The 17,841-nt window shown below is 35.7% G+C and overlaps 1 protein-coding gene and 1 pseudogene across 3 annotated transcripts; both read left to right on the plus strand.

Moving 5' to 3' along the window:
- Positions 1-223: 223 nt before the first annotated feature.
- LOC106756960 lies at positions 224-11,449 on the plus strand (annotated as a pseudogene).
- Positions 11,450-13,120: 1,671 nt separating this feature from the next.
- On the plus strand, positions 13,121-17,813 carry LOC106763203 (TMV resistance protein N-like). Of its 3 annotated transcripts, none has more exons than XM_022784102.1 (6): positions 13,121-14,120; positions 14,221-15,334; positions 15,497-15,787; positions 15,876-16,172; positions 16,332-16,670; positions 16,767-17,813. In XM_022784102.1, exons 1-6 carry the CDS (start codon positions 13,651-13,653, stop codon positions 17,397-17,399), a joined length of 3,144 nt encoding a protein of 1,047 aa, XP_022639823.1. In that variant the 5' UTR covers positions 13,121-13,650; the 3' UTR covers positions 17,400-17,813. The 3 variants fall into 3 exon arrangements, with proteins under 3 accessions (XP_022639823.1, XP_022639827.1, XP_022639818.1); XM_022784106.1 differs by having other exon boundaries at positions 15,876-15,979; positions 16,316-16,670; XM_022784097.1 differs by having other exon boundaries at positions 15,876-16,670.
- Positions 17,814-17,841: the final 28 nt, after the last annotated feature.

Consider the following 17,841-nt stretch of genomic DNA (forward strand, 5'->3'; position numbering starts at 1 on the left):
CTCTCATCTAAATTTAGAAGCCATTTAAACACGCTTGTTCGATATAAAACCAACGTTCCATTTTTCAGAATATTTTAGAATAAACTCGACTCTTAAAAGATTGATACTTTTAGCAAAAATAATTTTTAAAAGTAAATACTTATTTTAACACTGACATCTAGTACTGCAGATTATATGCACAAAGATATATGTATGAACGCATCTTCCTTTTTGTTTTCTTTTTGACTACGTTAATCGAAGATCACAGGTTACGCCGCCTGCAAGTTCTTTTATTTTTTTATTTAACTCTACACTTCAGTGCTTATATAAATTTCATATTTATTCAAAGATTAATTTCATATACACTCTAAGCTCTCATTAATGACCTCCCCAACATTCACCTATGATGTGTTTCTCAGCTTTAGAGGGGAAGACACACGCTATGGTTTCACTGGCAATCTTTACAAAGCTCTTCGTGACAAGGGAACTCACACTTTCATTGATGATGACAAGCTTGAGAGAGGAGAAGAAATAACACCTGCACTTATGAAGGCAATTCAAGAGTCTATGATTGTCATCACTGTGCTCTCTCAGAACTATGCTTCTTCCTCGTTCTGCTTAGATGAACTTGAAACAATCCTTGACTGCAAGAATAAAGGGCTACTTGTTATACCAGTATTTTATAACTGGACCCTTCAGATGTGAGACACCAGAAAGGGAGTTATGGAGAAGCATTGACTAAGCACCAGAAAAGGTTCAAAGAAAAGAAGGAGAAGTTGCAGAACTGGAAGATGACACTGCGTCAAGTAGCTGACTTGTCTGGTTATCATTTCAAAGATGGGTACGCCACCTTACCAAACTTTTACTTCATAATTTTTTTTGTTGGATTAGAAATAAGGCCAATTTATAATAAGTGGGTGTAAATCTTACTTTATAAGCCGGATTTGTGAGGTTAAGTTAGCTTAAAGTCCATTTTTAAACATAGTATAAGTTATAGTCTATCCTAGCAAATTATGTTTATTGAGCATATCATTCTACTTCCAATCGAATCATCTATTAATGTTTCACATATGGGATGTATATACCCTCAGAGTTATTTAATATGGTATCAAAGTCAATATTTGTTATTTGTTGAGTATTTTGTTTCACCTGTTTTGGGTTTGCTATTGGACCGCATGGATACAAACTTGTTAAAACATTTTTGTTTGAAACAGAATTGAATATGAATACAAGTTTATTGGGAGCATTGTTGAGCGGGTCTGTAAAGAGATTGGTTGTGGTTGTTGTTTACATGTTGCAGATTACCCAGTTGGACTATATTCACGAGTACTAGAAGTTAGGAAGCTCTTAGAGGTTGGATGTTATGATGGTGTCCACATGATAGGCATCCACAGAATGGGAGGTGTAGGAAAATCAACACTTGCTCGAGCTGTTTATAATGGTTTAGTTGTTGAGAATTTTGATAGTTTGTGTTTTCTTGAAAACGTGAGAGAAAAATCAAACAAACATGGGTTAGAACACCTCCAAAGCATCCTTATATCACAAGTATTAGGAAAGGAGGACATTAACTTAACAAGTAACAAGGAATTTCTATGATAAAGTGTAGGCTCAAGAGGAAAAAGATTCTCTTGATTCTAGATGATGTTGACAATCTCAGACAGTTACGAGCACTTGACTGGTTTGGCCCCGGAAGCAGAATCATCATCACAACTCGAGATAAACAATTGTTGGCAACTCATCAAGTTACAAGAACATATGAGGTGAGGGAACTGAATGAGAACGATGCTCTTCGGTTGCTTACATTGAAAGCTTTCAAAAAGGAAAAAGCTGATCTAGATTATGAGTTAATCTTGAATCGTCTGGTAACTTATGCATGTGGTCTTCCATTGGCTTTAGAAGTAATAGGTTCCAACCTTTATGGAAAAAGTGTGAAAGAGTGGGAATCTTCTACCAGACAGTATAAGAGAATTCCTAAGAAAGAAATCCTAGAGATACTTAAAGTAAGCTATGAAGCTTTGGACGAAGAAGAGAAGGTTGTTTTTCTTAACATTGGTTGTTGCTTCAAAGGATGTGCATTGAGAGAGGTAGAAGATATTCTTGGAGCTCTTTATGATGATTGCATGAAACATCATATTGGTGTGTTGGTTGAAAAATGTAACATGTATAAAAGAGAAAGGGCAAATAAGGGAATTCACACCTGAAATGGGTAAGGGAGAAATGGGTAAATTGATAGAGAATTCTGGTACCAAAGAAGCTGTTAGAAAGAGCACGCGTCCAGCCAAGAGAAACACCTATTTGAAGGATTACGTGTGAGCCAGAGGGGGCAGGCATGTGGTATGAATTTTCTCCCTGAATCTTCTCTCTATCGGTGCTTCTTCTCTGTTCTGCTATTAATTCTGAAATTCCTCTCTGTCAGGTGGAATCTTATAACGTACCAGCTCGGCATCACTCACACCATATTTTTTACACTATTCTATTAGTGTTTCATTATTTCAGTTGTATTGCTGTTGAATATACATATTTTCCATACGCCTATACTACACCCTGTTATTACAGTGCTTTAAATAAAATCAGTTGTTTCATTGGTGCTTTCATTGCTCTTCATGGCTGAAGCTACACGCTTGAAGGATGTTCAAGCCGAACTAAAAACCCAAGGTAGTGAGATTCAGAGGCTATTGGAGCGTTTTGAGTTGAGAGATCGTCAACAACGTGAGTACAATGCACAGAAAGAGGCGGAAAATCAAAATCGATTCGATCAAATACAAGCAACATTAGAACGCTTGTTAATGGAGAAATCGATGCNTCACCACCATGAAGAGTCGACGACGAACACATCTCCGAGACCGTTGAATGCTGCGCTTCCTATGCGGAATATTTCTCTAGAGTTTCCCCACTTTGATGGCACATCGTCGGTGCTTAGCTGGATTTTCAAGGCAGAGAAATTTTTCAATTATCACAACACACCGGACATGGCTAGGGTGGACATCGCTGCTATGTATTTTGAAGGTGAAGTGGTTCCTTGGTTTCAGATGCTGCAACGTTTGGCAGCCGTTAATACTTGGCTCGATTTAACTCGTGCCCTTGAATCACAATTTGGACCTTCCCCTTTTGACTGTCCAATGGCTGAATTGTTTAAATTGCAGCAAACAGGTTCTGTTTCTGATTATTATCTACAATTTATGTCTTTGGCAAATAGATCAGTGGGTTTAACTGATGAGGCACTCTTGAATTTTTTCTTGAGCGGATTAAATGTTGATATTAAAAGGGATGTTATGGCATTATCTCCAATTTCATTGTTGAGGGCAGTGGCGTTGGCAAAGTTGTATGAAGATAAATATTGTCCTGCTCCAAAACCATCTTTCACGAAACCGGTGGTCTCCTCTTATGCAACGAAATCTGTATCNCAGTCAGTGCAGCAGCAATATCAGAATCAGCCAATTCAGAATCAACGTCTACACGTGAAAACCACTCTTCCTCCCTTATTACCTACTCCAAATATTTCTCCATTAAAAACTAACAATGTTAAGAGGATTAGTCCGGCTGAAATGCAATTGAGAAGGGACAAAGGTCTCTGTTATTTTTGTGATGAAAAGTTTACTTTTAATCACAAATGTCTTAATAGACAATACCTTTTTCTTCAATTAGAAGANGAGGAAATTGGTGGGCATGATANTGCAACAGAGAACGCAGAAACTATTCCCAGTGATTGTAGGGAAGAACACCATTTATCTCTGAATGCTATGAAAGGTGGAATGAGTGTGGGCACCATANGATTTTTAGCTTACATTAACCAACTTCCTGTGCAAGTATTGATTGATGGAGGCAGTTCTGATAACTTTTTGCAGCCNCGGATTGCTAAATTTTTAAAACTTCCAGTAGAACCTGCTAAGTTGTTTCGTGTGATGGTAGGGAATGGCAATTATATGACAGCTGAAGGGAAGATTCAACAGCTTAATATTCAAGCACAGGGACATTCTTTTGTCTTCCCTGTTTTCTTACTTCCTATTTCTGGAGCCGATCTCATTCTTGGTGCTAGTTGGTTGAAAACCATTGGTCCTCATTGCCGATTATGATACCTTGCAGTTGAAACTCCTTCATGAGGGTAGATTCACTACATTACAAGGTGATAAGGAATTGGTGCCAGCTCAAGCTCAATTACACCACATAAGAAGGATGGTGCACACAAATGCTATAGCCGAGATTNATAATATGAANTTAGTGGAAGAACAATTCCATTCGGGGACANTTTTGGANGCACAANNTGATATGAAACCGGACTTAGCATTATTACTGCGTACTTATGCGTCAGTTTTTGATACTCCTCATCACTTACCCCCTCAAAGATCACATGATCATGCTATTCCTCTATTAGCAGGGTCTAATCCGGTGAAGGTTAAGCCTTATCGGNATCCTCATAGTCAAAANGAGGAGATTGAAAGGTTGGTAGANGGGATGTTGAAAGAAGGCATTATACAACATAGCAAAAGTCCTTTTTCTTCTCCTATTATTTTGGTCAAGAAGAAGGATGGCTCCTGGAGAGTTTGTACAGATTATAGAGCCCTCAATGCTATCACTATCAAAGATAGTTTTCCTATTCCAACCGTAGATGAATTGATTGATGAACTCTTTGGTGCTTGTTACTTCTTTAAGTTGGATCTCAGATCTGGATATCATCAGATTTTATTAAAAACCGAGGACAGGTACAAGACAGCTTTTAGAACTCACCATGGCCATTATGAATGGCTAGTCATGCCATTTGGATTAATTAATGCACCAGCTTCCTTTCAGAGTTTAATGAATAACATCTTCCACGGGTTATTAAGAAAATGTGTGTTGGTTTTTTTTTATGATATTTTGGTCTACAGTTGCAATTGGAAGGACCATTTATATCACTTAGAAGTTGTCCTCAAGATTCTACAGACACATAAATTGTTTGCCCGGTTTTCTAAGTGTTGTTTTGGTGTTACTCAAATAGAATACCTGGGACACACCTTATCTGGTTCTGGAGTAGCTATGGATGATAAATATTAGTTGTTGTACGAGCATGGCCTCAGCCTACAAATTTAAAGCAATTAAGGGGTTTTCTTGGCCTCACAGGATACTATAGAAGATTTGTGAAACAGTATGCCACCATAGCAGCACCATTAACTGATTTACTAAAAAGAGATGCTTTTCACTGGACTCCAAAAACAGCAGTAGCGTTTGCACAATTGAAAGTTGCAATGACTTCGGCACCTGTCTTGGCTCTTCCCAATTTTAAAGAAACATTTGTATTAGAAACAGATGCTTCTGGTATTGCAGTAGGTGTTGTCCTTAGTCAGAATCAGCATCCAATTGCTTATTTTTCAAAGAAAATGTCTCATAGGATGCGAACCCAATCTGCATATGTCCGAGAGCTGTATGCTATTACAGAAGCATTGGCTAAATTTAGACATTATTTGTTGGGACATCACTTTATTATCAAGACTGACCAGAAAAGTTTGAAACAATTGTTGGATCAGACCCTTCAAACTCCAGAGCAACAACAATGGTTGCCAAAATTCTTAGGATATGACTTTGAGATCCAATATAAAGCAGGGAAAGAAAACATTCCTGCAGATGCTTTATCCAGGAGTTTTTTCATGGCTTGGTCTGAACCTAACTGTGTTTGGCTGCAACAATTGGTGGACTTAACTCAAAAAGACCCGAAGTTGTCTCAAGTGTATAACAACTGTCTTCAGGGTCTCTCTCCACATGCTGAGTATACTATTAAGGAGGGTCTGCTTTTTTGGAAGGGTCGAATAATGGTGCCTAATAATTCTACTCTCATTAAGCAAATACTCCAAGAATTTCATAATTCCAAAATCGGAGGTCATGCCGGTATTACTAAGACCACTAGTATCAATTCCACTGGACCAATATGCAGCAAGACATTCGTAAATATATCAATGAATGCCCAGTGTGTCAACAAGCGAAAGTGGATCATGCTTTACCCAAAGGGCTGCTGCAACCATTGCCAATCCCACAACAAGTTTGGGAGGATATTGCTATGGATTTTATCACTCATCTTCCAACCGTGAATGGGTACACCACAATCATGGTTGTGGTTGACAGATTTTCCAGCAAAGCAGTAGCAGATGCCTTTATTGCACAAGTGGTAAAGATACATGGTATTCCAAAATCCATCGTATCAGATAGGGACCGTGTTTTTATTAGCTCCTTTTGGCAACAACTGTTTAAATCTCAAGGAACTACATTAGCCATGGGGTCCGCTTATCATCCTCAATCTGATGGCCAAACCGAGAATTTAAACAAGACATTAGAGATGTATTTAAGGTGCTATGTGTATGAGAATCCTAAGTCTTGGATTAATATGCTACCATGGGCTCAGTATTGGTATAATACTTCCTTTCATCACAGTTTAGGTATGACTCCTTTTCAAGCGCTGTTTGGCAGACTTCCACCTAAACTTGAAAGATATGAACAAAATCCCAACGATTCCATTTCAGTGAAAGAGGCTCTGACAACAAGAGATCAAGTCTTATTACAACTAAAGGCTAATTTATTGAAATCTCAGAACTATATGAAACAACAAGCAGATAAAAAAAGGAGAGACATTCAACTAGAGGTGGGTGATCTGGCATTGGTTAAGCTGCAACCATATCGNCAACAATCCTTGGCCTTACGCAAAAATCAAAAATTGGGACTAAAGTNTTTTGGGCCATTTGAGGTGGTGGAAAAGATCGGAGCTGTTNCTTATAGATTNCAATTACCTGACACAGCTAAAATTNATCCGGTGTTTCATATTTCTTTGCTCAAGAAATTCCAAGGTGATCTACCACAACAATATCTTCCCTTACCCCTCACAACATCTGAGTTTGGTCCTACAGTGCAGCCCTCGAACATACTAAGGTGTAGAGTGGTCACAAGGAATCACAAGAAGGTCTCACAGGTACTAGTNCAGTGGGACATTTCCGATCCGAAAGAGGCTACCTGGGAGGATGTAGAAGAAGTCAAACAAGCTTATCCCTTGTTCAACCTTGAGGACAAGGTTGTTTTTGATGAGGAGGGTAATGTAACATGTATAAAAGAGAAAGGGCAAATAAGAGAATTCACACCTGAAATGGGTAAGGGAGAAATGGGTAAATTGATAGAGAACTCTGGTACCAAAGAAGCTGTTAGAAAGAGCACGCGTCCAGCCAAGAGAAATACCTATTTGAAGGATTACGTGTGAGCCAGGAGGGGCAGGCATGTGGTATGAATTTTCTCCCTGAATCTTCTCTCTATCGGTGCTTCTTCTCTGTTCTGCTATTAATTCCTGTCAGGTGGAATCTTATAACGTACCAGCTCGGCATCACTCACACCATATTTTTTACACTATTCTATTAGTGTTTCATTATTTCAGTTGTATTGCTGTTAAATATACATATTTTCCATACGCCTATACTACACCCTGTTATTACAGTGCTTTAAATAAAATCAGTTGTTTCAAAAAATCTCTCATAAAGGTTAGTCTGCTTAGTATAGTGGAAATGCACGACCTAATTGAGGACATGGGTAAAAAAAAATTGACCAGAAAGAATCAGCAACAGAGCCGGAGAATCGCAGGAGGTTATGGTTGCCTAAAGATATAATCCAAGTTTTAAAATACAAAATGGTAAGTGAGCTTCACCAATGATTGATTTGTTTTCTTATCTTGGTTCAGTCTTTTGTCTGTCGTAGTTCACATCATAGTTATTTTTTTCTGTACAATTTTAAAATTTTTCTGTTTATGTTAGTTTTTAAACTTCTCTTAATTGGTGTCTTAATCTTATGCTGTGGTTGATTCGTGCCTTTTGTGCAATAACAGGGAACGGGTAAAATTGAAATCATATGTCTGGATTTTTCCATTTCTGAGAATGAAGAAACAATAGAATGTGATGAAAACACCTTCATGGAGATGGAAAACCTTAAAATACTTATCAATAGAAATGTTAAATTTTCCAAAGTTCCCAATTATTTTCCAGAAAGTTTGAAAGTACTGGAATGGCATCGATATCCTTCAAATTGTTTACCATCTAATTTTCATCCCAATAAACTTGTCATATGCAAATTACCTGACAGTTGCTTTGCGTCTTTTGGGTTCCATGCCTCATCGAAGGTAAGTTTAAAGAGTATATTTTCCTCATCTTGTATAAAGTGATAAATGCACTTTAAATTTATCCCTTTGGTTCTTATTTCCTTTCCCTTATTTTTTTTTCTTTGCAGAAGTTCGAGAATCTAACCAGCTTGAATTTTGACGACTGCAAACTTTTAACACAGATACCAGATGTTTCTGATCTCCAAAATTTGGAGAAACTTTCTTTCGAATGATGTGAGAGTTTAACTGTAGTTCACAACTCAGTAGGTTTTATGACTAAACTTAAANTATTGAGTGCAGAAGGTTGCTCCAGCCTTACGAGTTTTCCACCTCTTCACTTGACCTCTCTTGAAAGACTGGAACTTTCATATTGTTCCAGTCTTGAGAATTTTCCAGAAATATTAGGAAATATGGGAAACATAAAGTGACTTGAACTGGTTAAACTTCCCATAAAAGAGTTGCCAATTTCATTTCAAAATCTCACGGGACTCAAAAATTTACTAGTGAGATGTGATTTTGTTCGGTTAAGTAGCATTTTCATGACGCCTGAACTGTCTGATTTTAAAGTTTATAATTGCAAGGGGTGGGAATGGGAAAAATCAGAAGAGGGTGATCGACAAGTGGGCTCAATCGTATCTTCAAAACTAGATGACTTTATTGCTCTCTCTTGCAACCTTAATGATGATTTTCTTTCAGCAGGTTTCTCGCAGTTGGCTCAAGTGAGTTATTTATGGCTACAAGAAAGTGATATCACGTTCCTTCCTGAATGCATCAAAGAATTTCACAACCTGCATGTTCTTGATGTGAGTGATTGCAAACTTCTTCGGGAAATCAGAGGGGTTCCACTAAACTTAAAACATTTCAAGGCAAAAAACTGTATATCATTGACTTCCTCGGGATCAAGCGTGTTGTTAAACCAGGTTTTGTATTGTTTTTGATTAATTTGTTTTGATAGCAGATAGTTCATTTGATGAATTGTTGATGAACTGTGACTAGCAGCAACTTCACGAGGCTGGAGGGACAGTGTTTATCTTTACAGGAGGAAGTGTTCCAGAGTGGTTGGATAAACAAAGCAAGGGAGCTTCAATCTCTTTCTGGTTTCGAAATAAATTCCCTGCCAAAGTTCTTTGTCTTCTTATCGCACCTGTGCTAGGCCCTTTCGACTTGGCTATACCCATGGTGTACATCAATGGCAAAATTATAAAGTCTCTTTTTCATATGAATAAAGAAGGGAAGATTTTGGAATTGGATTATACACATCTCTTTGATATAAAAGAGTTAAATTTCGAAGATGATCTTATGGGAGTGTCTGAAAAGGAATGGAAGCAAGTGGAGGTTACCTATGAAGGTTTGTTTGATACCTCCGTCATTAAAGCAACAGGAATTCATGTGGTGAAAGAGGAAAGCAGGAGCATGGAGGACATTCGATATGATGATCCTTATTCCAATAAAGAAGACAATCATCTCAACACTTTCCAATCACAAAACCACTCCTTAAACAGCATAGGTTTAATGTTGACATTCATAGGTTCTTTTCTATTGTTTTCTTGCTTCTTTTTTGTTGTATTTACAAGCCTAAGGAGCAACACAACCTGAGTATCACCGATCGATATTTCTTTTACATTGTCGTCAAATACTCGGTTTTTGTTTTTCAGGACAGTTACATCTTGTATTCTGTTAATATATTAGAAAGTGGGTTGTTATTCATCCTGAATGACACATTATATACATTTCTCTTTCTAGGAACAAGAGAAGAGTGATGATAAATATGGATCATATATATCTTTCTGCTATACAATTGAATTAATCGATGCATGTGAATGATAATATGTTTGAAGTGCATGTGAGGTAGGAGGTTACATATGAGGATGAGATACAGAACTAAATACTTAAATCATATGAGGTTACATATGATTTTGATCTTGCTGTTCATAAGAGTAACAACTTAAATGATAACGTGGATTCTGAAAACCATATTACGCATGCTCAGAACATTGACGATCTTGATAAACTGAATAAATCTAATAGTATTGGTACTAAACATGCCTTAGATTCTGTGTCAGAGCAAAATTATCATAGAAGGTTTATTAAGTTGCAGATTTAAACGTTTATGTATTAATTGAAAGAAAAAAACATTTTGCATCACACAACCTACACTCACAAAATTGAAGTTTACTGTTTTTTTTTTCATCTTTTTATTGCAACTTCATACAAAACACTCTTCTCTATTTTATTTAGGTTTTACAACTCTTTACAGTTTTTTTTTTCATAACCATTTTAGCTTCATTAAACTTTTTTTCTGAAATTGTGGTGGGCACGAATACAAATTTATTGAAAGTATTTATTAAATAAACTTAAATTATGAAAGGAGCTTATTTGTAATTTTGAGATAATGTTTTGGTTAAGTAGATAATTATATATTTTATTGATATATTTGGTTAAGCCGTGATATTTGTTAGGTACAGTTAGTCTTTGGTATTTGGCATTTTACAGTGCTATTAAAAGCCATTAGTATTCAATAGAAAGAAAAGACTCAATTTTAAAGAAATATTAGAGTGTAGTGTGAGATTTTTTTAACAAAGTGGTATTGAAAAAAAAAAAAGAGAGGAGACTGAGAGAAAAAGTAAGTGTTTGATTTTTTTTGGAGAGAGATAACAAAGATTATCAATGGTATGAGTGTGGCACAATTGACGAGAAACTAATTATAATAATTAGTGCCTAAAGATCCTAAGACATTTGGGATATAGTGGAAGATGGTCACGTTGAACCTAATGAAGATGAACATCAGTAGCACAGATAACCGCGTTGAAGAAAACACATGCAAGAGATGGGTAACATTGTATTTTCTCTACAAAGTAGTAGATGAGTCGGGATTCCAAAAAATAGCGAATGTCACATCAAGGAAGCTTGGGAGATATTAGAGGTTGTGTATAAAGGTGACAACGACGTTAGACAAGTTTGAATTCAAGCTCTCAGATGAGAGTTTGAACCTTTCGATCAAACATTACAAGTCGAAGTGTTACAGTTGTGGTAAGTCCAGTCACATTGCTAAATTTTGTCGGGGTGAGAAGATTAGTGAGAGATGAAATAATGAATAAATAAAGGGTTAAACTTCAGGAATTGAAGGCGGCGGCTCTTGAAAAGGAAGAGAAAACATCTAGTCTTCTTGAACTAGAGGAAGATGAAGATGTTGAGAAAAACCCAGGTATGAGAAGCTCAGATATTGAAAAGCCGGATAATTTGATGAGTGAAATTTCAAACGAAATTAAGAAGTCGATCAATGTTGCTGAGAGATCAACCAAGATTATTGAGAAATCACCTAAAAATAGATCAAGGAAAGAAAAATTTAAATTTATGAAAGAGTTTGGATAAGTAAACTTAAATTATGAAAGGAGCTTATTTGTAATTTTGAGAGAACGTTTTGGTTAAATATTTAATTATATTTTTTATTGATATATTTGGTTAAGTTGTGATATTTGTTAGGTACAGTTATTATTTTGTGAATCTGACTGACCAGATAAGTTTATAGATATGTTTCTAGTTATTATTTTATTTGTAAAACGGTCTTTGCTATTTGGCATTTTACATGGCTATTAAAAGCCATCAGTATTGAATAGAAAGAAAAGATTCAATTGTAGAGAAATATTTAGTTTTACTGTAAATTAAATGAAAGTAAAACTCCAGTACTTTAATATCTTTTTCTACTATAAGAGATCCTCCTTCTCAATGTTATTTGCCATAAAAATGTATCTAGATTTAAATTTAAATATAGATAAGCCCCAATACAATAATAGGGAGCATGAAGCAAAAGCCCCCATGTGAATTACGATTAGGTTAGACCAAAACTAAACTGACAGATCTGGCCGAAACTAAACTAAAAGGTCTAGAATTTTGCTATGAAATTGAAGTTACCTATACAATCATTATCAAATTCTAGGATCAAAATTTGAAATCAAGATAAAATACTTTGATTTTTTAAAATATTATGTAATAAGTTTAAAATCGAAAGAAAATTAATTATAAATAGTGTAACAATAAACTCAGCTTTTAGATGACTAAAGAGAAGAAAGATCGAAATTGAGAAAACATTCACAATTAACCTAAACGAATAATGTAAAAATAAAAAATTTTACATTACAAGAAATTTAGTCTATATTATAAATAGTGTAACCATAAACATGTAATCAGCATTATTGTGAAGCATTTGTTTGCATTGACCTGCCGACAGTCCCAACACGCTAACATTATGGGAAATTTCTAAGAACATTAAAAGACCTGTCTAACGTAGAGTAGGGTTATGCATAGTGTCGAATTTTCAGAGAAAAGAGAAAAGTTTCAATGGTAATAGTTATATTCAGTCATCTATTGGGTATAGATAANTTTTTTTAAGTACTTAAAAAAAACTTTAACTCCATTCTACACTACTTTTTAAATATTTTCTCAATTATTAATCATCATCAATTTCAATACCTATTTTCACTGTAAAAAAATTTGGTTTTTGGAGTGTCAAAGAGATTCTTTTGAAATAACTTATATGCTATTTTTACTATTTCTATAAACTAGATGAAAGTAAAACTCTAGTGCTTTAATAATATATTGAATGTTTATACTTTTTTCTACTATAGGGGATCCTCCTTCTCAATGTTATTTGCCATTAAAATGTATCTAGATTTAAATTTAAATACGGATAAGCCCCATTACGATAACAGGGTGCAGGAAGCAAAAGCTCCCATGTGAATTACAAATAGGCTGAGCCGAATTAACTGCCAAGTCTATATTTTTGCTAAAAAATTGAAGTTATCCATAGAATCATTATCAAATTCGAGGATCAAATTTTGAAATCAAGATAAAATATTTTTATTTTTTAAAATATAATGTAATAATTAAGTTTAAAATTGATAGAAAATTAATTATAAATAGTGTAACAATAAACATATAATCAGCTTTTAAATGACAAAAAGAGAAGAAAGATTAAAATTGAGAAAAAAAAAATCACAATTAACCGAAAGGAATAATGTAAAAATAAACATTTTACAAGAAATGTAGTTGCAAAAACTATCAAAGTGCACGTACGAATGTAAGTAGTAAAAACAATAGTTTGAGATCATTAGGAATGAATACAACTTAGATGAACCCAACTTAATCAAACAAATCAATTTAAACTCAGTTGTTTGGATTGGGTATAGAATTATCAAAGGTGAAAATCAAACCATTATTGTGTGGCTATTGTTTGCATTAATAAATATAATGAGACAAATCAGAAAGACCTGAGACAGATATTTTCCATTTACAGTCCCAACACGCTANCATTTATTATGGGAAATTTCTAAGAACTTGAAACTTGATGAAGACTTGTCCAACGTAGAGCAGGGGTTATGCATAGTGTTGACTTTTGATGAAAATTGCCAAAATTTTGACGCGCTTTAACTTACAACAGGACCCAGCGAATTACTGTTTGGCACTTGATTCTGCATTGCCTTACATTTCACTCTTCTAATTTTATGTTTATATAAAAGTTTGATTCCATTTACAGTCCCAACACGCTAACAATCATCATTCCAGACTTTGTTCTAATGGCAACTCCAAGTTCCCGTAGATTCACATACGATGTGTTCCTCAGCTTTAGAGGGGAAGACACTCGTTATGATTTCACTGGTTATCTCTACAAAGCTCTATGTGATGGGGGAGTTCACACTTTCATGGATGATGGCAAACTTCAAAGCGGAGAGGAAATCACACCAGCACTTCAGAAAGCAATTCAAGAGTCTAAGATTGCCATCGTTATCCTCTCTCACAACTATGCCTCTTCCTCCTTCTGCTTGGATGAACTTGCAACCATCCTTGACTGCAAGAGTAAAGGGCTGTTGGTTATACCAGTGTTTTATAAGGTGGATCCTTCTTATGTCAGACATCAGAAAGGTAGCTATGAAGAAGCATTGACTAAGCATCAAAAGAGGTTCAAAGGGCAGGAGGAGAAGTTACATAAATGGAAAACGGCTCTGCGTCAAGTTGCTGACTTGTCTGGCTATCACTTCGGAGATGGGTACCCACCTTACCAATCTTTTTATTTTATTGAAAATTATTATACTTATCAAGACATGGTTTTCTAGTTTAACTTAGTTAAACTTTAATGTTTGGAACAGGTATGAATACCAGTACAAGTTTATTGGGAGCATTGTTGAACGGGTTTCCAGGGTGATTAATCGTGTTCCTTTACATGTTGCGGTTTATCCAGTTGGCCTACCGTCACAGGTGCTGAAAGTCAAGAAACTTTTGGATCTTGGATCGCATGATGTTGTCCACATGATAGGGATCCGTGGAATGGGTGGGTTAGGAAAAACAACACTTTCTCTAGCAGTTTATAATTCCATTGCTGATGATTTTGATGAGTCATGTTTTCTTCAAAATGTAAGAGAAGAATCAAACAAAGAGGGGCTAAAACACCTCCAAAGCATCCTTCTTTCAAAAATGCTTAGAGAGAAGAATATCATCTTAACAAGTTGGCAAGAAGGAGCATCANTGATACAGGAGAGGCTGGGGCGAAAGAAGGTTCTCTTGATTCTAGATGATGTTGACAACAGAAAGCAGTTACAAGCATTTGCTGGAAGAGCTGATTGGTTTGGTCCCGGCAGCAGGATTATCATTACCACTCGGGACGAACAACTGCTAAAATCTCATGAGATTGAAAGAACTTATGAGATGGAGGAATTGAATGAGAATGATTCTCTTCAATTGCTTATATGGAATGCTTTCAAAAGGGAAAAAGTTGATCCGAGTTACGAGGACGTGTTGAAACGTGTAGTAACTTATGCTTCTGGGCTTCCATTGGCTTTAGAAGTAATAGGTTCCAACTTGGTTGGAAAAAGTGTTGAAGAATGGGAGTCTGCGATTGAACATTACAAAAGAATTCCTAACGGTCAAATTCTAGAGATACTTAAAGTAAGTTTTGATGNTTTGGGGGAAGAAGAAAAAAATGTCTTTCTTGACATNGCCTGTTTCTTTAAAGGAAGTAGTTTGGAAGAAGTTGAACATATACTTGGTATTCTTTATGATAACAACATGAAACATCATATCGGGGTGTTGGTTGAAAAATCTCTCATAAAGGTTCGGNATGGAAGGTTTNGTGTAATTGAAATGCACGACTTGATTGAGGACATGGGTAGAGATATTGACCGGCAAGAGTCACCCAAAGAGCNAGAGAACCACAGGAGATTATGGTTAGGGAAAGATATTCTTCATGTTTTAAAACACAACAAGGTAAGTAAGCTTCATCCATGACTGATATGTTTTATTAGCTTGATTTAATATTTTTATGTCATCTTTTCACATCATAGTATTTTTTTTTCTCTTAGCAATTTTGCAAAGTTCTCTTAACACGTGANTTTTTTGGATTCGTGAACGTGACTTTTGCATTAACAGGGAACTAGCAAAACTGAAATCATACGCCTGGATTTGTCTATATCTGAGAGAGAAGAAACGCTAGAATGGAATCCCAACGCCTTCAGAAGGATGAAAAACCTTAAAATACTTATCATTAGAAATGGTNAATTTTCCAAAGGTNCCAATTATCTTCCAAAAAGTTTGAGAGTACTGGAATGGCATGGATACCCTTCAAATTGTTTTCCATCAAATTTTGATCCGAACAATCTTGTGACATGCAAGTTACCTAACAGTCATTTTACGTCATTTGGATTCCTTGGCTCAGCAAAGGCAAGCTTAAAGATTGTTTTCCTCGTCTTGTAAATTATTAAAAACAATATAAATATCTTAACTTGTTTTCTCTTTATTTTCTTTGCAGAAGTTCGAAAATCTAACTGTCTTGAATTTTGACTGGTGCATGTTTTTAACACAGACACCCGATATGTCTGATCTCGGAAATTTGGAGGAAGTTTCATTTAACTGGTGTGTGAGTTTAGATGCAGTTCATGACTCAATTGGTTTTATGAGTAAACTTAAAATACTGCATGCGAATCATTGCATCAACCTTACGAGTTTTCCACCTCTTAACTTGCCTACTCTTGAAAGCCTAGAACTTTCATTTTGTTACAGTCTTGAGAAATTTCCAGAAATACTAGGAAAGATGGGAAACATAAGGGTACTTCAATTGCTAGATCTTCCCATTAAAGAATTGCCACTGTCGTTTCAAAATCTTATTGGACTCGAACAGTTATCCTTGTCATGTGAAATTGTTCACTTAAGAAGTAGCATTTTCACGATGCCTAACTTGATTAAGTTTAGTGTTACTAATTGCAAGGAGTGGCAATGGATAAAATCAGAAGATGCTGAAGATAACGTAGGCTCAGTGGTTCCTTCAAAGTTAGATTGGTTTTCGGCCTGGTCTTGCAACCTGGATGATGACTTCTTTTCAGCAGGTTTCATGCGGTTGGCACGAGTGCGTGATTTATATCTACAGGACAATAATTTCAAACACCTTCCTGAATGCATCAAAGAATTTCACAACCTCAACTCGCTTGATGTGACTCATTGCAAACATCTTGAGGAAATCAGAGGGTTTCCACCAAAATTAAAATATTTCAGTGCACCACAATGTATATCTTTGACTTCCACCAGCTTAGACATGTTGCTAAATAAGGTTTTGTCTTGCTTTTGAATTTTTTGATTGATAATACGTAGTGCTCTTAATGTTGGTAAGCTAATGAGTTCTTTATGAATTATGTATGACTAACAGGAACTATACGAAGCTAGAAAAACTGCTATCTTCACGTTTCCAGGAGAAAGTTTTCCAGAGTGGTTTGATCTGAAGAGCAGTGGACCTTCATGTTCTTTCTGGTTTCGTAATAAGTTTCCTGCCAGAGTTCTTTCTCTTCTTATTATACATATGAATAAATATGAAAACTTAAGTACCATTTTTGAGGTGCACATTAATGGGGAATTGCAAACAGGCGGAGGCCACTATTTGTTGGAGGTGGCGAAATTTGAATTCGGTCAAACATACCTCTCTGATCTAAAAATGTATGTTAATTTTTTTGAACAACCTTTTGGAAAGGAATGGAATCACGTGGAGGTTACATATTATACTCCGTCAAGGAAGTCATGGATTAAAGCAACAGGAATCCATGTATTCAAAGAGGAAATGGAAGACATTCGGTTTGATGATCCTTATATCGTGGAAGACATCATGGAAGAAGAAGAAAAGGAGGAAGAAAAGGAAGAAGGAGAAGAAAAAGAAGAAAAGGCAAAAGAAGAAGAAAAAAAAGAAAAGGCAGAAGAAGAAGAAAATAGCATCATGGGACACCATGGAAGAAGAAGGAAGAAGGGGAAAAAGAAGAAAACTGCATCATGGAAGACATTCCTAGTTTGATGATCCATTTACCAACAAGAAAAGGAAGAAGGGAAAGGAGAAGAGGAACAAGAAGAAAAAGAAAAATAACATGCAGAAGAAGAAAATAGCTTCATGGAAGACATTGGATTTGATGATCCTTATATCACGGAAGACATCATGGAAGAAAGAGAATAAAAAGAAGAAAACAACATCATGAAAGACACCATGAAAGAAGAAGGAAGAAGAGGAAAAAGAAGAAAACAGCAGCATGGAAGCCATTCGGTATGATGATCCATGTACCAACAAGAAAACCCTTCTCAATCACAAAACCACTTGTTAAGAATCATAGGTTTCTTCACGTCCAAATTTTTCATAGACCTTTTTCTTTTTTCTTTTCGTGCTTATGTTTTTTACTCTATTTACTAGCCTTAGCACCAACTCAACTAGGATATGAGTGAGATAATTCCATTTTTATTATATA

The sequence above is a fragment of the Vigna radiata genome, chromosome 1 (genome assembly GCF_000741045.1).
Source record: "Vigna radiata var. radiata cultivar VC1973A chromosome 1, Vradiata_ver6, whole genome shotgun sequence".
NCBI classification, from domain to species: Eukaryota; Viridiplantae; Streptophyta; class Magnoliopsida; order Fabales; family Fabaceae; genus Vigna; species Vigna radiata.